Here is a 17,093-nt window from a genome sequence, read left to right as displayed (position 1 = left end):
TAATCCAAAGAATGTCAAGGTTAAACTCAAGGAAAATATCGGTGTTAAATACCCTCATCAATACCATGTTCTTCGGTGGCGGACTCCTAGTACCAGTGCTCCACAAGCAACAAAAGACAAAAAACCCGGGAGCTTCTCCACTTGCACCTGATAGTATTTCTTCTTCTGACTCTTGGTGATCAACACAAATCTATTCAACTTCTTATTGACATCAAGAATCATCGTTAGACAGACAAACTCACCAACACAAATCTGTCGAAAGTTGAACTTGAGCCTCCAGAACCTGCCAATGATTCGGTAGACACCATTAACTATGCCGAGTTCAAGAAGTTGCCTGGTACCTTCAAGACCCTAGCCCAAACGACCCTCTTATCAAGAAGCACTAACCTCACATTACTAAATCCATCATACTCATTCATAGGCGTGTTCCAATCACCTAGACACCCAAATTGCACGGTGACGAGATCACCACCGATCTTTCACCGGTGCACCCTTGTTCCGGAATTCTAGGATGATCTCATGTCGGACAATAGCTGGGCTAAATCCCTTTGGAAGTGTGCAACTTGGTATAGCCGGGTAGTATTGGTGCAGCCGGAGAGAAAGAGGGTAGTGCTAGCGGATGGGTATTGCTTTCCATGAACGAGATACATCTTGGCCAAAAATAAACTCATCATGTGTGAGGGAGGGTGTGTGTGTTATATCATAAAAATGTTTTTTTTAAGCAGAAGAACTTATTTTAGGAGAAAAAGCAGAAGACTTTTTTTTAGGAGAAAAAGCACAAGAACTTGTTGCGATACTTGTATACAGTCGGGTCTGGCCCAAAACACCGATGGACCGGACCGGGGGAAGGGAAGCTGGACCCAAGTCACCCAACCAACCCACCACATGGCCCAAACAAAACCACCCAAACTGACTGACCTACCGCGGCCTCCCTCACCCTTTGCTCCCCCTTCCTCCTCGCGCCGCCGCCCCAAACCCCCTCTAAAACCCTCGCCGCCGGCGCATCCTCCCGCCCCGCTCCAGACCAGAGAAGCCCTAGACGTCCGCCGCGGCCGGGGGAGGGATGGGGATCTTCGAGCCGTTCCGCGCGATCGGGTACGTCACCACCGGCGGCGTGCCCTTCTCCCTGCAGCGCCTCGGCACCGAGACCTTCGTCACCGTCAGCGTCGGCAAGGCCTTCCACGTCTACAACGTAAGCAAACCCGCCGCCGCCACCAACCCGCCCTCTCGTCTCCCTCGCCCCGCCCACCGTACTGGACTAGTGTCATAGCCAGGGAGCTCGCAGGAGCCTGCTGCTCGCTTCTCCGTCAGTATTTAGGGTTGGTATACTAGAGGCAGCGATGTTATTAGCTTCCGTTTGGGGCTCATGCGGATTTCAGCGCTGAATTCCTGCTGGTTGCTCGCCACACCGGGCTTAATGTGACTTGCGCCTACGGTCGAGCTTTGTCTTCATATAAACCTGTCTTACTGCACCTGTCTGTCTTCTGTTGTTTCCGACGGCTTTACATATAGGAGTAACTCTGATGCAGCCGACTTCCATTTTGTGGTATGATTAATCACGCCGTTTTCTCCTTTTGTTTTGCAGTGTGCCAAGCTCACTTTGGTCCTTGCCGGTGAGCCTGCTATTCAGTATCTCGGTTTCTTATGTTCAGTGTTTTTTTTTCCTCTCCCGCTCATGGTGCGTGAACTTTCTTTGCCATTTAAGGACCTCAACTGCCCAAGAAGATCCGCGCTCTGGCATCCTTCAAGGAATACACATTTGCTGCATACGGAAGCGACATCGCGGTTTTCAAACGGACCGATCTGGTAAGGGAATTGCTGTGTTTAGGATAGCTGAATTAGTGTATCAACCCTAAGTGTGTGGTGCCTGGTGAATGAAATGATTATTGGCTACTTATTCCAGACTTCCAAAATTGCGTTCCTGACCAGAAAATGCCGTTGTCTCAGATGTACTTGTAGATCTCATGTGAAACCAGATGTTGATTGTGGAATAATAGGTGCACTTGTAATGTTCTGCGAAACAACATGTTTGATTGTGTGGTTATACAAACAAAGATAAATTGTGGGCACTTTTAGTTTCTATATTAGCTCCTCTTCCTTGTTTTTACAGCACACGAATGTACATTTTTTGCAAGTGGACACATCAATCGTACCACGATCTACATATATAACTTTTTCATGCTTCTGCAAATTTGCAAATTCTTGTTTGAAAAAGAAACCCTGGGACCAAATGCACCCAGGAGCAAAGTATCTGCTCTTTATCCAGACCCCACTATATCATGTCCATCAACTACTATTGAAGTATTGAGGCCTTCATGTTTACGTTTTCTCTTCAAAAATCAGGTGGTTACCTTTACTAAACATGAAGAAAAGGTCAACATGCTGTACCTGTTTGGAGAATACATTCTCAGTGCAGATATTAAAGGTGATTTATTTATCTGGGCCTTCAGAGGAGCTAAACCAAGCAGTGAGCCTGTTGGAAACATATCACTGGGAGACAAGTTTACTCCAACCTGCATTATGCATCCGGATACTTACCTAAATAAGGTGCCTGCAATTATTGATTTCTTTGGAGATAGTTTGCTTTCTGAATTTTGTGTTTGTTGACAAGTCTGTTTATCATTGATACATCAGGTCATTATTGGTAGTGAAGAAGGACCCTTGCAGCTGTGGAATATCAGCACAAAGAAAAAAGTATATGATTTTAAGGGTTGGGATTCATCAGTACGTTGTTGTGTTTCTTCACCTGCTCTGGATATGGTTGCAGTCGGTTGCGCCGATGGATCTATTCATGTTCACAATATACGATATGATGAAGAGTTGATGTCTTTCAACCATGAAATTCGGGGTGATGTAACTGCCCTGTCATTTCGAACAGGTGATTTTGTCTGACACGATATACAGTACAACCTTCTATAATTCACGTTTGCTCATCCTGTGACAGTAATGAAATTCCCAAACAAATCCTGGTTTATTCAAGTCCTCAAGTTTGGTTTGTGATTATGATTATATCGTATTTACGATGCAAATTCGTTAATTCGGAGATCCAGTTCAGAAAATGTAGCTGACACATTCTTTTTGGCTTTATGAATTTTCTTTATATGAGTTTTTGGAGATTTGACTTGTCAATGAAACCTTTACTGATTTGCGTACTAGTTCAAACTAAATAACGATGATATTTGGTATGCTTGAATAAAATTCTAGAGCCTGTGTAGTTTATTGTGGAAATACGGATACAGAGCTAAATTTTATGACCAGTCAGTAGATACATTACTGCCACCAAGGTGTTTTTCATGGTTATATATAGCTTTGACTCTCCCTGTTTGAAACAAGGAGGTGCATTGTTTTATTTTAATAATACACATTTTCACGCTTCTACATGTCAAGCTTAAGTGCTATTTTCTCAAATTTACTTTGTCTGCCAGATGGGCAACCCCTTCTAGCATCTGGAGGTTCCTCGGGTGTTATTAGCATTTGGAATCTTGAGAAGAGAAGGCTGCACTCTGTGATTAGGGAGGCCCATGATGGTTCTATTGTATCACTTCATTTCTTTGCCAATGAACCTATTTTGATGAGCTCAGCAGCTGATAATTCAATAAAAGTAAGTGCTGTTTTCTTGTCTTCTTTTTTCACATTATTGGTAATTTGGTAGTGAGGGACAAAACCTTTGTATCTTATTAGCTCTTGAGCTGTGACATATGAAGGTCAAAAGCTGCTGCATGTTGCCTGACCGCTTAGCCTGTTACATAGAACACCATCTCCCTTTTTTCTATTTATACCACATTGCCTTATTTGGCGGGAGCATATAAGGTTCCTCCTAGAATCGAGCTTTGCGGCCGGTTAATAAGTAACAAAATCAGCCAAGAAAAACAAAATCAATACTGGTGTGAGAATACTTTGCTTTGACAATGAGATTAAATTAGCCACAACACCTTAATTTCGGTTTTACATTTGAAACTTAGTAATCTAATATACTGCATGCCAGATGTGGATATTTGATAATAATGAAGGAGATGCTCGTCTGTTACGATTTCGAAGTGGACATAGCGCTCCACCTCGGTGCATAAGGTAACTAATGCCCTCCAAGTTTGTTGCGTCTGTACTTTTGTTTCGGTTGTGTTTTAGTGAGTCAGCCTATTTTGTTGTTAGATTCTATGGCAATGGAAAATTCATCTTATCCGCTGGTCAAGACCGTGCCTTCCGTCTTTTCTCAGTTGTTCAGGTAATTCATAACCTTTGTAACATTAATTTTTACAGCTGCACACTGGCACACCTGTTATCATTTCCTGCACTTTTTTGTCATCTCAAAGTGCTATTGAAGTAAGAGTGTCCACTTCACGCCGCACACTCGTCTTTACCCTGAATTCCTGCATGTTTGTCTTCTTCTCAGGTTGTTTTTTCCTTTTCGAGCAAAATGAGTTTATGTTTGCTGTTTTTTTAATCCTATTGAAGTAACACTTTTTTTGACAGGATCAACAAAGCAGAGAGCTTTCTCAGCGGCATGTGGCAAAAAGAGCGAAAAAGCTTAGAGTAAAGGTGAATTTTTTGTTACTATTCCTTTATCGCCTTCCGTTTCATCATTTCCTTGTTGAGATTTTGACATTTTCTTCTTCTCTGCAGGAGGAAGAGATAAAGCTAAAACCAGTTATTGCATTTGATTGTGGTAATTCTCCGGTCCTTGCAATATTAAAGTTCATATCATGTTCTTCTGCTTTTCTATCTGTGTAATTTCTTCTAAAGTAGTAAACCATGATAACCTTCAATCTTTACTATTTATACTTGGTGCAAAGGGCATACCTATTTCCATGTTAACACATAATAAACCACTTACCAGTATTCTGTGCACCTTTGCTAGTGTTGAAAAGAAACCAGAAACTGTTATCTTTTTTAGATAAAATTGCTTATTTACCAATGGAATCAACTGCTGTTCAGCTGAGATACGTGCACGTGATTGGTGTAATGTTGTTACATGCCACACGGATACTTCAAAGGCATATGTATGGCGTCTTCAGAACTTTGTTATAGGCGAACATATTCTTACACCATCGTCAGAGACTGAGTCACTGATTAAGGTAATGCTTGTTTTTGTAATCTGAATGTTTGACCGTATACTACAAGAATGTATTGAATTCTCACCGTGGGCTAATCAAAACAAGCTTTCTTGGGACTACCAAGACTCAGCTGTTAAATGATAGAAGTATCTCCCTACCTCTTCTTTAAGAAATTCCTTTTCTTTTTTGTCAGGCTTGTACTATAAGTGCATGTGGTAATTTTACTATCTTGGGCACTGAAGGTGGTTGGATCGAAAAATTTAACCTTCAATCTGGGATTAGTCGTGGTAGTTACATTGATGGCTCTCTGTCATTGCAATGTGCACATGAAGGTGAAGTTGTTGGATTAGCCTGTGATGCAACAAATGGATCTCTGATTAGTGCTGGATACCGTGGGGATATTAAGGTTTGATGACGCTGTTGCACTTCAGCTGCAATTTATTTAAACTGTGATTGCATTACTCAGATATTGACTTGTCTCCTGCAGGTCTGGGATTTTAAGAGTTGCAAGCTAAAATCCAAATTCAATGTTGGTAAATCTGTAACTAAGATTGCATATCACCGGGCAAATGGTAATATTCAACATGTTTTGTTATTCCCTTGTAGGATGACATGGATGATTAACAGTTTTTTTGTTGCTGTTTTATGGCAGGTCTTCTTGCTACTGTAGCAGATGATATGGTGCTTGTATTGTTTGATACAGTATCAATGAAAATGGTCCGTAGATTTGAAGGACATACAGATCGTATCACTGATCTGTGTTTCAGTGAGGATGGGAAATGGCTCATTTCGTCTAGTATGGATGGGACGCTCAGAATATGGGATATCAGTTTAGCAAGACAGATAGATGCGATGCGCGTTGATGTATCTATAACATCCGTCTCTATGTCTCCTAATATGGATGTGCTGGCAACCACCCATGTTGATCAAAATGGCGTGTATCTTTGGTAGGCTTTCATTGTTTCCTGTTCTCACCCTGTGCATTTGCATACCTTTGGTAGCTTCATATTTCAGGAAAATATCATAAGCTGAGTTTCCAAGCTGGTGTAGTTTGTGCTAATCATGGCACATCTCATTTAGGCAAATAAATACCACTTTCAGTCCACATTGTACCAATGTACATAATGAACTCAAATTCCATACCGTCGCATGCAACCAACCAACCACCCCCACAATCTAATAAAACGCATGCAAGCAACCAACTACCCCCACAATCTAAAAAAGATGAGTTGACTGGACAATGCTTTTTTTTATTGAAATGTTCATTTCCACTCTGTTGATAAAACTATGATAGAGCTTAAGACTATTGACAATATAAGTAGTTTTATAGTTTAAGTTATGAGTTGCTGCTGACTGGTTGCCACATGGAACAGCTTCTGAAAAACGTAAACTTTTCCGACATGTTCATTGTGGCCCTTATGTTGTTCATGCACAGAGGACAGTTTCTCAGGATACCTCATAAGGTCAATTTAAGGATACACATTTACAGTTTTGCTTTCCATGAAGTTGAATGTTCCTAAAAGCAAAGAGTTGAATGCAAGCAGAGGCAACTCAAGATATTTCTACTTCATAATCTTCTGCCATTATGGATAACAAACATACGTAATTTATTGTTGTTCTGCAATTTATTATTTAGCTCATATATAAAGCTCATACTTCTCTTAATAATTTTGACAGGGTTAATCAAGCTTTGTTCTCACCTTCGACAAATGTTGATAGCTATGCAAGTGGTAAACATGTCCGGAACGTGCTTTTGCCAACTGTTTCGTCAGCCGAAAGATCTGAGGAGGAAGAACCCATTAAAAAATCACAAGATTCAAATCAATCTAATATTAAACCTTTTGTCATAATGGATCATCAAATACCAGATATGATCACACTCTCATTACTCCCAAGGAGTCAATGGCAAAGCTTGACAAATCTTGACATTATAAAGGTAATGTATTTTGTCTCCGTTTTGATCCTGAAAATTTCCGCTGCAAAGTAACGAATCCTGTTACCTTGCAATAACTATGCAAGTTCCTTGAGTTAGAGAATTAGGCGGTGTATATAGTAGCATGTGTAGAAGAACTACTTTAACTGTGGCTGACAATATTTTGATGAACATTTCAAGCATGAAGTTTCTATTAAAAAATGCTTGGTAATATTGTAAATTTATAAGTTTGACAAATATAATACTACAGTAGGAAGTGCTGATCATTGCTATCACTTGATGGCTGTAAATGTCCTAATGGACACTTATTTGTGTCTGAAGGAAGAACTTATTTAAGTAATATTTTTGTTTTGTGCGTAAGCCCGACTAGACTTGGAAGTGCTCATCGTCACATTTCTGTGTCTTTAGGTTCGAAACAAACCGATCGAGCCACCTAAGAAACCTGAGCAGGCGCCATTTTTCTTGCCCTCAGTTCCATCCCTTTCAGGGGAGATATTGTTTGAGCCTCCTTCCAGTAAAGAAACAGACGGCAGCACTACTGAGGACATAGGTCATAAAAAGATGGCCGATCTCTCCTCCCACTTCAGTCGGTTGTTACAATCCTGTGGAGAACTTGAGAGCTGTAAGTATTTATTAGTATCTTCAGTCAAGCAAAACGCGTAAATAAACATCAGATATTTTGGTTCTCACTGTCTATTGATGAGACTATATGAAGAAGCTGCAATCTTCGTCATAGTAAGCACTGACCTTGGAATCTGTTTTGCAGATTCAGCGTTCACCGACTACCTAAAAGGCCTATCTCCGTCATCCTTAGATATGGAACTACGGATGCTACAGATAATAGATGACGACGAGGTGGAAGAGTCTGAGGAACCAAGACCCGAGCTCCATTCCATTTCATTGCTGCTGGACTACTTCATTCATGAGCTTTCCTGCAGGAACAACTTCGAGTTTGTTCAAGCTGTTCTGAAATTGTTTCTGAAGGTATGTGATAGTATTTTCCATCTTAAACCCATTGAGTTGGTGCTTAAAGTATATTTCATCTTCCTTGGAACCAGATACATGGTGAAACAATACGGCGCCACTCGACGCTACAGGAGAAAGTGAGGAAACTTCTAGACGTCCAGAGCAAGGTCTGGCAGAAGATCGACAAAATGTTTCAAAGCTCGCGATGCATGGTCACATTCCTCAGCAACTCGCAGTTTTAGTTGCAGGTAATTTCTTTTCATCCGTTTGCCAAATGAACTAGTGTTATACTAGACTTAGTTGGAGCTAGAAAATATTTTGTACCTCAATTCGCTAACATTGTCATCACCTAGTTGAGATTTTTCGATACACTATATTGCTGTAGAAAATGACTTGTTTTCCTGCAGCTTCTTCTGAACTCTTACAAATGACTAAAAATCCTATTTCCTTGTGGTCCACAGGTCCCGATTTCTGAAATCAATGCATACTTGGGAGTCCATGTGGCTGTTGTACCATTCTGCTGTACCTCACCGTCTTGTCGTCGTGGTAAAAGCTGCAAGGCATATATACGGTGTTGTTAACAGAGATGACCACAGATTGTGCTCCTGATGATGATGTAACAGTTTTGTTCCTGTATTCTTTTGTAACATACAGATGTATCAGCACTGTTCAGCGAGAAATATTTGGGAATGTCGCAAGTGCCAGTTAGGCGAAACATCCCCAAGTGTTTATCCAGCATTTTACTTTAGTGATAGCCCTCCGTGTTCATCTTCGGTGTTTTGACTTCTAAAATCCCTTAGGTCCACTTTCGCGTGCGCTATCGAAGAACTTATCACCCTTTTGTTTATAATAAGATTTATTTCGAGATTGAGAAGTCCTGAAAAACAAATGGATTCCAAGCCTAGGATTAAGGTCCCAACTACTACCGCTTGTAGAATGATGACTATTGGATGCTGGAAAATGATATCTACAAGTACATGAAAAAATGCTGCAAGAATATAGATAGTCATGAAAAAATGCTGCAAGAATAGCCTAGTGTCCACACTTGAAGCTATGTTATCTGGTAGTTTGATGAGTTATGTGCTATATTATCTGGCTGGAGGGTGTTCCAGGATAGTCTTCATCTTGCAGTTGTTCTTTTTTCTGCTTTTCCTTTTGAACATTGGTTGTAAGCTGGAGGAACTGTTTGTGTGCTGTACCTGACTATGCAGGCATCTTTCTTGCAATGGAGCCGGGTAGCCATCCCTGTTATTCTAAAAAGAAAGATAGAATACCCAGAGTTGAAATGACAAGCTCCAGCAGATGAGAATGAGAAAGATTGCATTCTCTGAACTCAACATTCATCATATCATGGACATAGATGTATTTTCAGGGCCACAAAATTAACAAGGTAAGGAGTAGAATTTATGAGTGCAGCTCTCATCATATCATAGGCAGACAATTAACCTCGGTACAAAACCCGGGTTGATTAGCTGCCTCAATCAGAAAGTAGACACATGATAGACATGCATACATATCTAACAAGAACAAGTAGCAAAAAGTACATCAAAGAATCTGGTGCAAAGGTTCTCAAATTAGAAAACTTTAATTCTAGTCCCCACTTGGAGAAATGATGTGTAAATAGGTGAAGCACATAAACATATGTATCAGAGTAAACTCTTTCTCAAATCTGCCTGTATAACTGTTTCAGCGAGAATATAGATAGCCATGAAAAGATACTGCAAGAATATCCAGAGTCAGACGAGAATGACAAAGATACATTCTCCGAACAACATTCATCACATAATGCACAGAGATAGGTTTTCTGAATGCAAAATTCATTAACAAGGTAGATTTTCTGAATGCAGCTTTCATCATACCATAGGCACACAACAACCTCAGTAGAAAAAACCAGGGTTGGTTCGCTGCCTCGATCAGAAAGTAGACCCAGGATACACATGTATATGTATATATCTAAGAATAAGCAGAAGAACAAAAAATACATCAAAGAATCTGGTCCAAAAGTACAAGAATGCCCACCAACAACATATCAGCCAGCACCCATGAAACAACTCTTTAGCCTGTAGGTGAACAAAATGTGTAGTATGAGCTTTGCTCAGCAGCTCAGCTGGAACTGGTGTACCTGCTAACTAGTGTATTCTGGCAGTGGTAATTCAGCCTGTGTATAATAAGCCCTACAAATATAGCTCTTCTTGATGATCCATCACTCACTCAGACTTGCTCCTCAGGCTGTACACGTTTCCGACAACCCCGACGACGCTGACGACGATGGCCAGCCCCAGCATTCCGACCGACAGGAGCCTCTCTCCGCGGCCCAGGCACTCCCCTTCCTTGTCCAGCCTCAGCGCCACGAGGGCCGGGAACATGAAACCCAATGCCAGCCCCGTCGTCGCGCCGGTGAACTTGAAGGCCATCCAGATGTTGGGTATCATGGTCGAGCCGAGGTAGATGAGGGCCAGCAGCACCACCGTCAGGGAGAGCATCCTCTTCCTGCTGTGGGGCGCGAGCTCACCGAAGACCAGCGAGTCCACCGTCTGCCTCAGTGAGAAGTGGACCACCGGGAAGACGAGGACCAGGTGGACGATGTACCCGATCCTCACAATGTAGTTGAGCACCGTGCTGAACTTGATCCCAAGGTCCTTGTCGAAGTTGGTGAGGACATCGGACTCGGTGTCGTCGCCGAACAGGAGGTACCCGGAGATGGCGGTCAGGGAGTACACGACTACGCAGAGCACGGTGGAGATCCGGCTGATATTGTACATGTTCTGAGGCGTCTTCTCCTTGAGCTCGTTGTAGATGGGCTGCACATTGAAATGGCAGATGTAGGCGTTGGTCATGATGGGTATCACCACCAGCAGGTCCAGAATTGCCGCCTTCGAGCTGAAATCAGGCCCCATCCTCGGCGCGGCGAGCTTGCCCTCAACTAGCTTCACCGCCGCGATCATGCACGAGACGGCCACAAAAACAACGGCGAGCCCGACCGACGCGGCAGACGACAGGCTCAGCGAGTCAATCTTCTCGAGCGCGCACAGCGGGGCGAGGAACACCACAAGGACAAACAGGATGAGCAGCCTGCGGTTGTCCCACTCGCCCTGGCCGACGAGCTGGTCCATGACGCCCATGTGCTTGAGGGACCCGGACATGACGTCCCCGATGATGATGAGGTAGACGACGAGGATGCCGGCGTTGTTGACGACGATGCAGAGCTGCGCGACGACGCTGGCGGGGCGGCCGAGGGCCCGGTGCACGAGCTCCCCGTAGGAGAGCGCGCGGCAGCGCACCGCGAACCGGACGAGCAGCTCGATGGTGACCTCGGAGAGCACCCCCATGACGAGGATGGAGACGAGGCCGACGGCCACGCCGAGCACCTTCATGGTCGCCGGCAGCGCCATGATGCCCGCCCCGATGATGGAGGTCGCGAGGTTGAACACCGCGCCGGAGACGCCCGAGCCTTCAGGGGGACCCGCCGGGCCGTCGTCGCCGATGAGCGGTAGCTCGTCGTGCTCGCCGGGGGTGGCGGCATCGTCGTCCTCGACCTCGCCGAGGAACGAGTCCTGCTTGGTGAGCTTGGCGGAGGCACCAGATTTGGGCGGCGGAGGCGGCTGGGCGGACTGCAGCTCGATGGCCGTGGAGGTCAGCGGTAGCGCGGAGTAGTTGGAGTTCACCATGGTCCCCGGCGCGCCCGCCCGAGGCGGATCGACGGATTGGAAGGCGGCGGCAAAGAAATCCTTCCGTCCGCCGACGCCGAGATTAGGGGGAAAATGGAGATCCACGCCCAATCTAGCGCTCCTCCAGGAACACCGGACCGCGCACGATCGGAAGGAAGATCCCGACCCCCGCCGTCCCAGCCGGAGATGCCTCACGGGAAACAGGCCCGCATTGGCGAATGCCGCCCGCCGCCGCCGGGGCAAATCTCGGTTCTTCCCGGCGAGATTTGGCTGGGCGGGGGAAGAAGCGGGGCGGAGAAGACCCGCGTGCTCTTCCGGAGCAGGGATCGACGTCGACGAGGATCCTGGCGAGGTAGACGGATCGCTGGGGGTGGGTTGATGGATGGATTGGAGGGAAGAGATCTGAGCCCTCTTCTTCTTCCCTTTCTTCAGGGAAGGAAAGAGTTTGCCAGGCGTAAAGTTGGGCGCACCAACCACGTGCGGATTCGACCTCACTGGCAGGTGGGGGCAGTAGGCCCGTGTGCCGCTACTGTAGCACGCGGGTAGGAGGGAGACCGTAGACGTAGAGGCATTCTCTTCTCGGGAAGGCACGTGGGAAGCGCCGGCCGAGCACATCTCTCCCGATCCGATTGTCCGCCGGTCACCGACGGGTGGGGCCCGCGTGGTGGCTGCTGCCTCCTTCCCTGGCCTTCCTCACTATTTCCACCTTGTCAGGAAACTTTAGCACAAAACAAACTCCTCGAAATTTATTTCACGGTCTGATCTTTTTGGTAAACTCCACAAGACGAGACTTGGTCGGTCTCGAGAAAGGCATCGTCTTGGTTGCACCAACGACAACATACGTAGCACCCCTGAAGCTCAACCTGGGACAGTAACGAGCACCAAAGGATCACAACACATGACCTCCACTCCATGTCTTCATACACAATACCCCCAAGAAGAACAACGTCGAGAACACCCCATCCCCAGTTTGAAACCGAACCTAACCTTTCATCCGAAGACAACAACGAAACACCAATGCGAGGGACAGGGAGATGGCGACGCCTAAGGAGGGGAGCGACACCACTGGCCATGAGCACCGTCGCCATTGGCATCGACCGAAGACGACATCTTCCCCCTCCAAGGAGAGGAACAGCAGCCACCGGCGCCTACGCCCCCAAGAAGAAAAAGACACCCACGGACGGCATAGAACTTCCGCGTGAATTCAATGTTGTTCTTCATGTACGGTGGCATACTGTCGCATAGAGCACTTTAATTTGTTTATTGGCTGTAGGAAAAACAATTCCTGGGCTACCTATCAAGAGGACGTAAAGGGCTACGCGTACGTGCTAGTGGACGAGGTAGCGGAGGCGAAGTAGTCTACACGTACTGTACACATATGATCTTATCATGTTCGGTATGATCTGACCAGGAAATAAACTATGCTGATCAGTGTCACTGAACGATTTTTGGTTGACCAAGCGCAGCTCGAAGCTTCCAAGTTCCCTTCCGAAACAACTGAAAATAATAAATAGTGTAACGATGCAAAAAACGTCCTATATTATGGTCAGGAGGGGTATTGTACCCTTCATAACTAAACGCTCTTGTATTTTTTACAGAGGGAGTATTAATCATTTCGCTTTGTTTGGCTAAGTTGAGCGAAGGTTGCAACCCACCATGGCCTTTCTTCATCACTGCTATGTAACATGGGTGCAGCTTTTCGAGATTTACTCCACTACTATATTATCTTTCTTTTTTAAGAAATCTCGCTCACTTTTATTGATTGATAACAATGTTCATGGGTACAAGGTGCAGGTCATGAGGGTTTCCTAACCATACATGTCTATCCAAACCGAACTTACAAGCAAACTTGACGAGATTATGGGCCTCAAAATTAAAATTCCTACGCTCGTGAATAAAAGAGCAAGACAAATAAGAAGATCTATGTGCCGCGATCTCTTGAATGATAGCCGCATTAGGACCTCCCGTCCCCTCGTTGATGTCTTTTACTACTACTATATTATCTAAGCTCTGAACCACATGCTATGTTCTTGGGCTTTGCATCCAAAGGTGAAGCTGTCAAGAGAATGGTCAGAGACCACCGTTGCTCACAAGATGATTCTTCACTTCAGGGGAATCTCTCTACCATGTGAATAAAAGTTGTTTACAAGCACGGCCTCACAAGATCGCTGCATAATCTTGTATAAACATTTGCCCGAATGCTTCCTTTAAATCATAGTACTATATCACAGCCTGACTGATGATATGTACTCCCTTCGTTCCTAAATATATGTCTTTTTAGAGATTTCGATACGAACTACGTACAAATATATATAGACATATTTTCGAGTGTGTATTCATCCATTTTACTCCATTATTTGGGGTTCAGTGGCAAAGCTTTTGACACTACTAGCATTTGCTTCAACCGTTTATAGAAGGAAAATGTGCTGGACATATTTCATGTGAATTTCATTTTTTTTAAATGGAGGAGGACCCCTGGCCTCTGCATCTGGACGATGCATGCAACTACTTTATTAATTATTCATATAAGACCTTACAAAATCGTACAACAGTAAGACTAAAGCCACTGTCTAGGCAACATCTGTCGCTATTCCTATCTAGTTGATGTAGGGATGCTGATAGTCTAGGCCTAATACCAAACAGACCTCGCAGCTAAACCTAACATCTAAGACCTGAGATCCCAATCAGGACGCCTGCCGGGTATGGGACACCCACCTGTCCGGCACACTCCTCAACCAGGATGCCTGCCAGGTATGAGGCCGCCGCAACCACCTGTCACTAATCCATCTTCAGAGTTATACTGTTGCATCTACCGTGTCAGATCTCTCTGCCATCGACGCCACCATGACGCCAGACAACGTCGTCCTCATGCGCGAGTCCATCCTCGCACATCGGACACCGAATCTACACTGCGCCACGCCGTCGAGATCTGTCGCCATTAATGTGTAGGATGAAGCACCGCTCCATCAAAGATGCGGTCCACTGGTCCCTCGAGACCGTGCACACCTCCAAGAACGACGCCCCAAGGGGGAAACGGCATAAGAACGCCGCCGTCTCCTGATCTACTAATCTAGGGTTTCCCTTGGAGGTAGCAGACAGTGACCTTGAAACTCTCCTCAGTGATGCCTTCAAGAAGGGAATGTCGCAAAATAGCGCCGCCACCGCCGGCTTTGGCAGTAAGCCGAAAGCAAGTTTTCATCCGGATCTGCTCAAAGGACCTCCATCAAGCATCTCGTGCACGGATCGCCGCCATCTCTACCGGGGACTGGACGATGGATCCAGGCCGATGCCACCTGACCGGCCACGACACCACTGCGGTGCCTAAGCCGGCGCCGTCGGGCCCACCATGCCCGCCTGCATACGCCCTCCAGGTCTGCTGGCCCGCGGACGAGGCCCGCGATCTGGGCCGCCGCCACAGGTGCTCCTCGGCCGCGGGAAGAACGCGCCTGCGCTGTCATTGTCGTCACACTCGCAGCCGGCGCCCGCTGCTCCTTGTCGTCGGTGCACCGCCGATCCATGAGTGTAAGTGCATCTAGTGCCCCTTAGTGATTTTGGTGTATTGAAGACTTATAGGTTAAGGGACTAATGCATTTGTGAGTGTACACAGGTCTATAAGTCTATGAGGAGCTTGATATTTACAGAGAAAGTCGACCCCTAAAAATGAAGTTCTTCGACTGAAGACTTTGGATCACTGAAGACTTTCTGAAGACTTTGAAAGTGAAGAAATTGGTGTGACCTTGAAGACTTGGTATTCGTTCGAGGAACATGAAGCGTGAAGACTTTTGTTTTCGTAGTTTCATTTTCTCTTTCTTGAGTCATAGGAAACACCGTACTGTTAAAGGGGGTCGAGGAAATACTAAGGAAAATTTCCATGTGATGCTCAACTCAAAATCCTACACCTACCAATCCCTTCGAGTGAAGCCATTGGAAATCTCATACAGTTCAGTCAATTTCTTCAGTGACAGAGACGAAGTTCTTCTGGTCTCTGAGGAATTTGTCCTGACTGAGGAGTTAGGAATTCGCCAGTGCGGATTGCCTACACAGTGAGGAACATGATAGCCCTGAGGATTTTGCTACTCAAAATTCCGACCGTTGCTGTGCTATGCGCCAGCTGTCCCAAAATATCTATCCACCTAACGGTCATATCATTGAAGGGCATTTATGTCTTATCATGTCGGGCTGCTCCCTAGGCTATAAATAGCCGCCCCCTACAACCACTAGTTGGTTGGCTGCTCCGAGAGAAACTGACACTTGTCATTTGAGAGCAACCCATCCTCCGAGGACTTTGAGCGAAAATCATCAAGTGAGGAAAAACCCAAAACCCAAACACCTACAAACCCCAAGTGATTGAGCATCACTGAAGAGATTGATCCTGCGTGGATCCGACGCTTGTTACCTTTGAAGATTGTGCTTCTTCCAGACGGTTAGGCGTCATGGTCTAGAGCATCCAAGAGGAATTGTGGATCGCCGAGTGACCAAGTTTGTGAAGGTTTGGAAGTCGCCTGAAGACTTACCACGAGTGATTGGACGAGGTTTGTGTGACCTTAGTTCAAGGAGAATCCGGTGAGGACTAGGTGTTCTGAGCTGCATGTTCAGGACTGGGTGTCTGGGACTGTGTGTCCTCGAGTTTAAATACTCAGCCGCTCCAACCAGACGTACAACTGAGACAGCAGTTGGAACTGGTCTACCAAATCATTGTCTTCACCAAGCTTACTGGTTCTATTTCCTCAACTCTTCCATTTCCTCATAACTGTGTTGTGTGCTTGTTCATATCTGTGTTTGAAGACTTTGACTGAAGACTTTCTCAATTTCCTCAGTTCAATTTCTTCAGCCTGTTTGTCTTCATCCTGTGCTATACTGTGCTTACGCTTCTGTACTCTATGCCTGTCTTCATTTCATCATGAAGACTATGCTTGTATTCTGTTATGTTTACTTTTGAGTACTCATTCCGCCGCTAGTAGTTCTTCACTAAGGAATTTCCTCACCGGCAAATTCCTTAGTGAAGAATTTCATAAAAATCGCCTATTTACCCCCCTCTAGTCGATATAACGCACTTTCAATTGGTATCAGAGCAAGGTACTCCCTTGTTCTGTGTGATTTTGATTTAACCGCCTGGAGTTTTAGTTATGTTGACCGCAGGTATGATCAAGGTCTCTGCTGGGTGTCCTACCTTCGATGGGACGGACTACCCCTACTGGAAGAATAAGATGCGAATGCATCTTGAAGCAATTGATAACGATCTCTGGTATGTTGTGGAAAATGGTGTTCCCTCAGTCACACCTTCTCTGAATGCTGCTGATGTGAAGAGATTCAAGCAACTCGACTCTCAAGCGAAGAATATCATATGTGGCCATCTGAGCAAAGGACAGTATGGCAGAGTGAGTGCTTTGGAGACAGCGAAGCTTATCTGGGACAGGTTGTCCAAAGTGAATGAAGGAGTCTCAACTCAGCGTGACTCTCGAGTTGATGTTCTTC

General features: G+C 45.3%; 2 protein-coding genes across 2 annotated transcripts; one reads left to right on the top strand and one right to left on the bottom strand.

Annotated features, from left to right (window-relative positions):
- The first annotated feature begins 911 nt into the window (after positions 1 to 911).
- LOC123149536 (U3 small nucleolar RNA-associated protein 21 homolog) lies at positions 912 to 8,718 on the top strand. The gene is made up of 19 exons (XM_044569215.1): positions 912 to 1,192; positions 1,586 to 1,613; positions 1,706 to 1,806; positions 2,344 to 2,547; positions 2,635 to 2,878; positions 3,426 to 3,601; positions 3,986 to 4,068; positions 4,150 to 4,222; positions 4,471 to 4,536; positions 4,621 to 4,663; positions 4,933 to 5,072; positions 5,245 to 5,457; positions 5,539 to 5,623; positions 5,704 to 5,998; positions 6,729 to 6,987; positions 7,393 to 7,606; positions 7,751 to 7,968; positions 8,043 to 8,198; positions 8,412 to 8,718. The coding sequence occupies exons 1-18, from the start codon at positions 1,064 to 1,066 to the stop codon at positions 8,190 to 8,192; spliced, it is 2,721 nt and encodes a 906-aa protein (XP_044425150.1). The 5' UTR covers positions 912 to 1,063; the 3' UTR covers positions 8,193 to 8,198; positions 8,412 to 8,718.
- Positions 8,719 to 9,892: 1,174 nt separating this feature from the next.
- On the bottom strand, positions 9,893 to 12,073 carry LOC123149535 (amino acid transporter AVT6E). The gene has a single exon (XM_044569214.1). The coding sequence runs from the start codon at positions 11,616 to 11,618 to the stop codon at positions 10,158 to 10,160; it is 1,461 nt and encodes a 486-aa protein (XP_044425149.1). The 5' UTR covers positions 11,619 to 12,073; the 3' UTR covers positions 9,893 to 10,157.
- Between the last annotated feature and the right edge of the window lie 5,020 nt (positions 12,074 to 17,093).

This window comes from Triticum aestivum, chromosome 7A (assembly GCF_018294505.1).
Source record: "Triticum aestivum cultivar Chinese Spring chromosome 7A, IWGSC CS RefSeq v2.1, whole genome shotgun sequence".
Lineage (NCBI taxonomy): Eukaryota > Viridiplantae > Streptophyta > Magnoliopsida > Poales > Poaceae > Triticum > Triticum aestivum.
The sequence above is the reverse complement of the archived record's forward strand: the minus strand, read 5'-3'. Positions and strand labels throughout refer to the sequence as shown.